Here is a 9,233-nt window from a genome sequence, read left to right as displayed (position 1 = left end):
AAGGATGCATACGACCATTTTAGTATGAGTACCAAGATAAACATGGTCCTCAGAATTTTTTAAATGAGTATCAAGATATTTATTGATGAGTGGTTCCACCACACACCAAGCTTGATCCTCAATAAACGGGGGAAAACCCATGTGCATCACCTGTCAATTCTGAGAATTGAACTCGGGTCATTGGGCTGCACAACCGCATACCCCATAATAAAGCACATACTCCTACACTGATATGTCTCGCCGTTTCTGACACTATTCTATCTAGCCACGTCCCAAATAACGTGTGAATGGTATTCAAAGGAGTAATGTTAAATGCTCTGTGGACGACGGACCGCCATATTTTTTTTTGCCATTGGCAGTCAAGAAAGAGGTGTTTGATAGATTTATCATGATCACAAAAGCTGCATCTTCTAGATCGTGTCCAGTTACGTTTCACCAAATTGTTCTCAGTTAAAATGACTTATTTATGAACAAACAATATAAACACTTTAATTTTTGCCAAATTAGATTTTATATTATGTGATGAAGGGAGTAGTATCTTGACGGACAAGAGGTCACATGCATTGCGCCGCGCAGATCATGGTTGCTGCCATCGACCGGGAGGGATATCCAAAACCTCCCGCAGATCAATGTGGTAGTAGTAGATGACTAGCACTCGCCGAGGTTGGTCTTGGGAAGATCAACACATGACGCACGAGACAGAAGGTTCTCCTGCGGTTTCCTGTGACCACCCTAGTCTGTTGATATTTTTGGGTCATTTGATTGACCTAGATATTAGTCACGCATTTTTGCACCTCTATGCGGTCATCTCATATGGATCGAAAGACCTAAGCATTGCACATTACAACATTGGTCAGTCAGCACGTCTTGATGCGTGCGTGTGCTGCACGGTTAGTTATTGACCAGTAGAGTCTCCAGGGTTCACGTCAAATCACAATCTTGGAAAATTAGTGCCGCTCATCGTCTGGTTAATAATCATCCACCTCGGGTCACTGTCGGACATCGACCTCGATCAAAATAGTTGACCATGAGATCAAATGGTAAATGTTATTTATTCCCTCCGTCCGGAAATACTTGTCAAGATACAAAATAGATGTATCTAAAACTTAAATACGTTTAAATACATCTATTCCCGCGACAAGTATTTCCGGACGGAGTGAGTATTCACTAGATGGATTTGCTATTTCCCCTCATTTTACACGATTGTTACATTTTTATAGGCTTGTAATGGGTTATCAATTTTTTTAGCCGGTCGTAAGACGCAGGGCACAAGGCTCCAGTGGGTTTACTGAGGCCAACTCCACCGCGTGACCCCAAATGTACGTTTGTTTTGTCCGAATTCTGTCCGTTTGGATAGGGATTTAGGGTCGTGTCCGGGCCTGTCCTGGGATGCGGTGACCGTGCGTCCAGCGCGCGGCCGCATCCATTTGCCCCATCCTGTCCGCGTATATTTCTTTGCAAGTCCTTAAACTTTTTTATCATTCATTTTTGGTACATGACAATACATTATCACATTTTGACTAGTAAAATAAGGCCAAAGAAAACAAGAATCACAAGAATACATTTGAGAAGATACCCAACTTCCATAACTGCTCCCTTGAGTTGGGTTAGGGCCTTCTCGATGCACTCATTGTTGATCTGTGGAGGAGGCACGACGTTGCACCCTCCTTTCTTCTTCAAGCCAAAAGTTGACGTTGCTTCCTCACACGTAGTATCGTGCCTTGTTGCTTCTTCGCACATAGTATCGTACCTAGCCTCTAATCTAGCAACAAACTTGTCTCATCTAAAGCCTCTAGGCTAGCTAAAAGTGCACGAACATGCAATATATTTCGCTCTATCAACATATCGATGTATTCTTCTTCCAATACCAAAACTTGCATCCGTTCCACACAATAAAACTTAAAGTTAGCACCACTAGTCTAATCCAAGAGCACAAACCGAAGCTAAAAGAGCACATACCCCATCATTTAAGCACTTGATGAACACCCATCCGGTATGCTCCGACGTTGTAGACACGCGGCGCACGACCACCCATGGGCAGTGGTCGCACTTGATGAGGGGCAACGGTGCGCCGACGAGTTTTTGGGCAAGCACCGAGCCCGGTCGGCCGCCATTCGCGTATCTGCTGGCGGGCCACCGACGGTGCAGATCCGAGCGGCTAGAGGACGAGCCACTGCCTGCATGTGGCCTTGCAGCCCTGCCAGGGCCTTCCGGCGAGGTTCCCGGCCAGTCCATGGCGCGGCCCGGCCTCCCACAACCGGGCGAGCTCAAGACCGACCGGATCCGCCCTAAATCCGGCCGGCGGGTGCGCAAATAAGGCGGCCGTGCTTGGGTAGCTCGGCGGCGACGAGAGGAAGGGGCTGGGCAAGCGCGCGTCCGAGTTGCACGGCTGCAATGGCAGCGAGCGGCCGGCGGCGGCGAGGGAAAGAGTGGAGTGGATGCGGCCAGAGTGAGGGGGGGGGCGGATAGAAAAAGGCCCGTCTTGTGCCACCGACGGGCGGGCCAGGGAAGGACACGCGCAGACGACCCGCGCGTCCGCGTGGTGTCCGTTTCACCCCAAAAGCGGCGCGAACTTGGGCCGCGGATGAGTCAAAAGCGGACACAAAGCGGACAAAAGTCCGTTTGCGCCCGTGCGCTGGGCCGTCTCGTTTGTTCTTTTTACCCCAAACGGATGGGGGCGGACAGGACAGGGTAGTTGGCATGAGGCGGCGACACACGAGCATACCACCATCACCGTCGACGCTCGATGGGCCCGAACGAGAGCCAATGGCCCATGGGTTTTTGCGTGAAAAAAAAGAGGAAACAGATGTTGGGCTTCCGCTGCCAAACCGGCCCACTGCATCAACCGCAGGAGGTTTCTTCCGGCGCCGCGGCGCCGCCGCCAGTCCATCGCGCGGGAAAATTTCCCCAGCTCCCCCGCCACTTCTCTCCACTGCCCAAATCCAAGCACCATCCGTCCATCCCCAACAACATCTGCCAAATCCAGACCCCCTAGCCATGGCTACCGTCGCCGCCGCCGCCCCCGAGCACATCGAGGCGATGGAGCAAGTTGAAGGGGCGGAGCGGGCGGCCGGAGCAGCCGCCGCCGCCGATGACGACGACGCGCCCACCGAGGCCTTGGAGCAAGTTGGAGGGGATGAGGCGGCGACAGCCGCCGCCGCCGCTGACGACGATGCGGCCGAGCCGATGGAGCAAGGCGAAGGGGAGGAGGCGGCGGAGATCGACGCGGAGGAGGAGGCGGATGCTAGCGCCGAGGCGCACATGGAGGCATCGGAGCAGGCTGAAGAGGAGGAGCGGGAGGAGGTCCACGCGGTGGCGGGGGAGGAGGAAGCGGAGGCCCAGCCGCTGCAGACGGTGCTCCCGCTGGGCAGGGTGAAGAGGATCATGCGGGTCGACAGCGAGATAAAGAAGGTGACCGCCGAGGCGTCGCTGCTCATTGCCGCGGCCACCGAGCTCTTCCTCGGCTCCCTCGCCGCCGGCGCCCACACGGCCGCCTCCCAAGGCGGCCGGCGGACGGTGCGCGCCGCGCACGTCCGGGCCGCGGTCCGCGCGCACCGCCCCACCGCCGACTTCCTCCTCGACTGCCTTCCAGCTGCTGCGGAGGCGGCGCCTCGCGTCGCCCGCTCCGGATCTGATGGTGCCGCTGCCGTCGCTGAAGCAGCAGTACCCAAGCCGCTGCCACGTGGGACCCGCCGCATCGACGGATTCTTCCAGAAGGTCACTTAGAGGTCTCTCTTTGTGTGTGTTTATGAACTGCTGCTCCAGGTGGTTAAAATGTATTCCTGCCCTGCCATGTGATGGAAGTGGAACCTATGAATTTTATCAATCTAAGTATGCAGTTGTCTTTAACCTTACAAATTCCTCATCTCTGGCAAGGATCTGATATGCCATCATATCTTTATTTAGGCTTGTGTAGTGCGAATTCAGCAGTCATTTTTCTTGAGACAATTGGGCAGTCATTTAGCTCATGTCTAGTGACTCATCGCATTAGTTTTTAGGGCCTGTCTAGAACAAATCATCTTTACAATTTGATATGCTGCTAAGAATAAGAGTGCCACCATCCAAACATACAAAATTGAGACTGCTACTAAATTCATACTTTGTGGTTATTACAGAGTACACACCACAGTTCTTTGGTGGTTCACTTTGTTACAGACCTGCTAACAAGAGAAAACTGAACAGGAAATGACAGTCCATCTATTGCTGCCTATATTTATTGGTCCGCAAGAGCTATGATTTGGTTTATATGTAGCGGTTCAGCAGTTATTCGGCTGGTGAACACTGTCATAAGAGTGCTCCAACAAGGTAGGTAATGTCTGGTTAGGAAGCTAAGACGTGTCGGTCTGATGCAAACAAGTAGCTCGTTTCCCTCTTGCCACAGGACACACTGGCTCCAAGTGGTTAAAATGTATTCCTATCCTGCCATGTAATGAAAGTGGAACCTATGAATTGCTTAAAAATTGCCCATTTCTTGCAAGGATCTGATATGCCATCACATCTTTATTTAGGCTGCTGTAGGGCGAAATCAAAGTCATTTAGCTTATTTTTTCATTCTAGCATGTATAATGACTCGTGGCATCAGTTTCTAGGGCCTGTTTAGAACACATCATCTCCTTTACAATTTGGTATGCTGCTAAGAGTAAGAGTGCTACCATCTAAAAGTAGACTAAGAGTGCTACTAGTTTTAAACAAGATTATAAAGGCTGTTACAGAGTACACACCACTCTCTTTGGTGGTTCACTAGGACTCATCCCTTTGTTACAGGCCTGCTAACAAGAGAATCTGCACAAGAAATGGTGGTCTATATTTATTGGTCTGCCAGAGTTAGCGATATGGTTTATATTTAGTGATTCAGCAGTTACTTGGATGATGCACTCTGTCATAAGAATACTCCAGCAAGGTTGCCCTTAGGTAATGTCTCTACTTAGGAAGCTAAGACGTATCGGTCTGATGAAAACAAGCAGCTCACTTCCCTCTTGCCACGGGACATACTGGCATCACAAAATTTACATGAGAGTAATCCCACACATTTTGGGTGTTTGCATGGGAAACAAATCATTCAACAGATTAGGATTATGATCAGTTTTAAGACTCGAAGAAATGTTCTGTCCCTAGTCGCAGCCATTTATGGTCTAAAAGAGGATTATACAGATCTTAAGAAAACAACATTAGAATCAGAAACTGCAAAATTAAATGGTTATTTGTGAGCAAGTGCATACAGTTGTGATGGGTCAACGTTGATTTTCTATAATGTGTATGTATTCGAAAATGTCAACACAGCTTATCTGATGTGTTAATTAAGTGTGTATCGACAAGTATAGAATGTCTAGTTCTTCAGAAATTGGATGCTGAAGAAAGCTGTTTGAGGTAGAAGACTAATGCTATGGCCTCCAGAATTATAGCAGTTATATTAGGACATATGAATGTTGTGACTCACTGCATCCTAAACTCTCGGAAACTGATTACCTATCCCACGGGGAAGACACTCATATGCAGTTTCTGTATATATCAATACCAGCCATACATTTGACACTGGCAAGGCAAAGGTGAAGCCTAAATTGCTGCATGCCTTTTTCCCTCTGCATCTCATAACTTTGTTCAACCATGGCCTCCTTCTGGAGTTTCCTTCTGTCCTACCCTGAGGTTTTCCTAGCCATTGCTTGCTTCTTCTGCCTCTCCCTCTTCCGCCTTGTCCGACACTGCCACAAGAGTGACCTCCCGGTGAACTGGCCTGTTCTTGGGATGCTTCCCTTCCTCGTGAAGAATCTGTACCACATTCATGACAGGGGCACCGATATGCTCCGAGAGGCGGGATGCACCTTCAGGATCATTGGCCCGTGGTTCCTCAACATGAGCTTCTTGGTGACCTGCGACCCAGCCACTGTCAACCACTGCTTCAACACCAACTTCAACAACTACCCAAAAGGCAGTGAGTTCGCCGAGATGTTTGACATCCTAGGTGATGGCCTCCTTGTGGCAGACTCTGAATCCTGGGAGTACCAGCGCCGTGTGGCGATGCAAATCTTTGCAAGCCGTGCCTTCCGGTCCTTCTCCATGTCCACCATCACGAGGAAGGCCGGCACAGTCTTGTTACCCTTCCTTGACCACATGGCTAAGCATGGCTCACAGGTTGAGCTGGAGGGTGTCTTCATGAGGTTCTCACTTGATGTCTCGTACTCCACTGTGTTTGCAACTGACCTTGACTGCTTGTCTGTGTCTCACCCGATCCCTGCGTTTGGCCAAGCCACAAAGGAAGTGGAGGAGGGAATGCTGTTCAGGCATGTCGTTCCACCAAGTTTGTGGAAGCTCTTGAGAATGCTCAAAGTCGGCAGCGAGAAGAAGATGGCGAATGCAAGGGTGGTGATCGACCAATTCATCTACGAGGAAATCGCGAAGCGGAAGGCACAAGCGACCAAGCAATGCCAGGGAGACGTGCTGTCCATGTACATGAACTGGACCATGGATTCCAGCATGAGTGAGCAGCAGAAGACCCTGTTCCTGCGCGACACAGTGGTGGGGTTCATCTTTGCTGGGAAGGACCTTGTTGCTGTCACACTCACGTGGTTCTTCTACATGATGTGCAAGCACCCGCATGTTGAGGCGAAGATCCTCGAAGAGATCAAGGCCCTGCAGAGCACCACATGGCCAGGGAACCTCTCTGTCTTTGAGTGCGACACGCTCCGGCCTGCTATTTACCTGCAAGCTGCACTCCTCGAGACACTCAGGTGACATACCCCTTTCACCTTGTCTAGCTCCTCTCAACCATCTGACTAACCCATGCTGTGCATGTGTTTTAGGCTCTTCCCAGCGACCCCATTCGAGGAGAAGGAGGCCCTCAACGACGATGTCCTCCCAGATGGTACCATGGTGAGCAAGGGCACAAGGATCGTGTTCTCGCTCTACGCCATGGGGAGGATCAAAGGGATATGGGGCAAGGATTGCATGGAATTCAGACCAGAGCGGTGGATCTCGAAGAGCGGGCGCCTTCGGCACGAGCCAAGCTACAAGTTCCTGTCCTTCAATTCTGGGCCCAGGAGCTGCCTTGGGAAGGACCTTGGTCTCAGCAACATGAAACTGGCGGCTGCTTCCATCATATACAACTTCAAGGTCGAGCTGGTGGAAGGCCATGCCGTGATGCCCGAGAGCGCTGTGATACTGCACACACGGAACGGGATGATGGTTCGGCTCAAGAGAAGGGAGCTGGCAGCTGCTTGATCTTTACTGTTATCTGTTTTCTTACTTGGGTTATATATGCGTATTGAACAGAACTAAATGCAGAATCCATGAGATGGAATGGAATAACTAATTATAATCTGTTCGTAGTGTTGGAATTGTCACCATGTAACAAGCTATCTGTTCGTAGTGTTGGAATTGTCACCATGTAACAAGCTATCTGTTCGTAGTGTTGGAATTGTCACCATGTCATGGGAACAGAATATTATAGTGATTGGTCCTGTGATGATCTTTTCAGTTACTTTCATGTGAAATGGTATGCATGTTACTTATAAATATTTACTGTATCTTATGTGCATCTGCCTATCAAAAGTGCTCCTGAGGGCCCTCCTTGTGAAATTGAGTAAGAAAAGCATTTCTTGGACCTGCACCTGTTTTGTTTTCTTCAGTTATTATGTGAGAATAGAACAGATGACGCTCATTTTGTTTCAGAGGCTATTCTTCAAATGATCATATGTTTTGTTCGCTTTTAAAAGTAGCATTTGCTTGCCCCTGCTCATGTTTTCCCAAAAGTTGATGGTCGTCAGAGTGGTTACTTGATACAGTTCACATTGAAGTTTTTTATAGTGAAAGTGACGCTCCTGCAGTCTGAGGAGTTTAATTTCGTCTCTGTTATTCTGTTAAACCAGAACAGATTTCCATTTGGAATGATCCATCCAAAGTTCATAAGTACAGTACAGTAGTACTTTTATACTACTCTTTGCTTAAGATTTCTAAGTTGGGTACAGCTTGGTGATACTACAGCTATGGTATACTGACAGGCCGTCAGGCAAGCTTTCTGCATCACAGGCTCCATTTGGTACACTGACAGGGCCGATAGTTTCGCATATATTTGTAGGGATATATATTTGGGCACTTTTGACTTGTACTGGAAGGGACTGTAGATTGGAGAAATTAGGATGATCGACATCGACGGCAGCATCTGTTTGTGCAACATGTTGCCGAACTGGTGACATAATCAGAAATTTCAAACTCGATGCATGAGGAGTACAGTCCCGTCACGTTTGGAGAGTACAGTCCCGTCACGTTTTGCAAAACTAACAGGACGGCCCATTACTCTCCTCCAGCAATTTGGGCCGCATAAGGAGTCCCACCGTACTCACGGCCCGCCACTCCGAAATGTGGGATCCGCTGGCTTCCGGCTGGTCGGGAGGAAAACGCGATAGAGTGAACGACCAGTTTATAAGCCCGCTCCCTGCAGCAGACTTGTCCCTTCGGGGACATCCGATAAAATTGGAACGATACAGAGAAGATTAGCATGGCCCCTGCGCAAGGATGACACGCACAAATCGAGAAATGGTCCAAATATTTTTGGGATTTTCCGTACTGGTCCCTGGAACCTTCTTTTTAGCCCCTCACGTGTAGCTCTGTAGCCTTGCTGAAGTTTTTTGAGGATTCACACGCAGGTCCCTCGGTCCTTTTCTTTACCCTCTCATATGTACTACACTTTTGTAGACACGTACCTGGAGCCTTGTTTTAGCACTGACGCCTACTAATATTTTACACACATGTCCTTATATTTTTATTTCCATTGTGTGAGATAGCCCCTCACATGTACTACGCTCTAGAACCTTGTTTTAGCACCAACGCTTTACTAATATTTAACACAAATAGATCCTGTGCGAGCAATGGATGTAGAATAATAAGCACCCCATTCATTTGCGAGTGATGATTTGATTATGTGCAAATTAGATGGACTCCGCATCACACGAGTTGATCTCGAGTCGAGCCAAATACGAGTCGATCTCGGGCGGCTCATGAGCCTTGAGCTTTTCTTGCCGCCCTAATCACACGGGAAGCAAGCTAGCTTGCCAAAATTCTTTCTTCCTTGAAGGAACTCCCTCATTTCTATATGTGTGAGTGTGTGTATTTTCACCGACTGATTTATTGATAGTGGCCGTGTATATATACTGTTATTGTCACTTGTTTGGTCGTTGTTTCGTGCACAAGCTTTTTAAGTTGAAGATGCTCATTTCTAACTGGAAAAATGGACATGAGCT

General features: G+C 48.8%; 2 protein-coding genes and 1 non-coding gene across 3 annotated transcripts; all 3 read left to right on the top strand.

Annotated features, from left to right (window-relative positions):
- Positions 1-2,897: 2,897 nt before the first annotated feature.
- LOC119280970 (nuclear transcription factor Y subunit C-6-like) lies at positions 2,898-3,858 on the top strand. The gene has a single exon (XM_037561636.1). It carries the CDS (start codon positions 2,998-3,000, stop codon positions 3,724-3,726), a length of 729 nt encoding a protein of 242 aa, XP_037417533.1. The 5' UTR covers positions 2,898-2,997; the 3' UTR covers positions 3,727-3,858.
- A 1,685-nt stretch (positions 3,859-5,543) lies between these two features.
- LOC119280968 (noroxomaritidine synthase-like) lies at positions 5,544-7,474 on the top strand. The gene is made up of 2 exons (XM_037561635.1): positions 5,544-6,725; positions 6,798-7,474. The coding sequence occupies exons 1-2, from the start codon at positions 5,605-5,607 to the stop codon at positions 7,213-7,215; spliced, it is 1,539 nt and encodes a 512-aa protein (XP_037417532.1). The 5' UTR covers positions 5,544-5,604; the 3' UTR covers positions 7,216-7,474.
- Positions 7,475-8,441: 967 nt separating this feature from the next.
- On the top strand, positions 8,442-8,544 carry LOC119282882. Its single transcript, XR_005138915.1, has one exon. It is a non-coding gene; the product is annotated as a U6 spliceosomal RNA (small nuclear RNA).
- The last annotated feature ends 689 nt before the right edge of the window (positions 8,545-9,233 follow it).

The sequence above is a fragment of the Triticum dicoccoides genome, chromosome 3B (assembly GCF_002162155.2).
Source record: "Triticum dicoccoides isolate Atlit2015 ecotype Zavitan chromosome 3B, WEW_v2.0, whole genome shotgun sequence".
In the NCBI taxonomy this organism is placed as follows: Eukaryota; Viridiplantae; Streptophyta; class Magnoliopsida; order Poales; family Poaceae; genus Triticum; species Triticum dicoccoides.
Note: the sequence above shows the minus strand (reverse complement) of the source record. Positions and strands in the feature narration are given on the sequence as shown.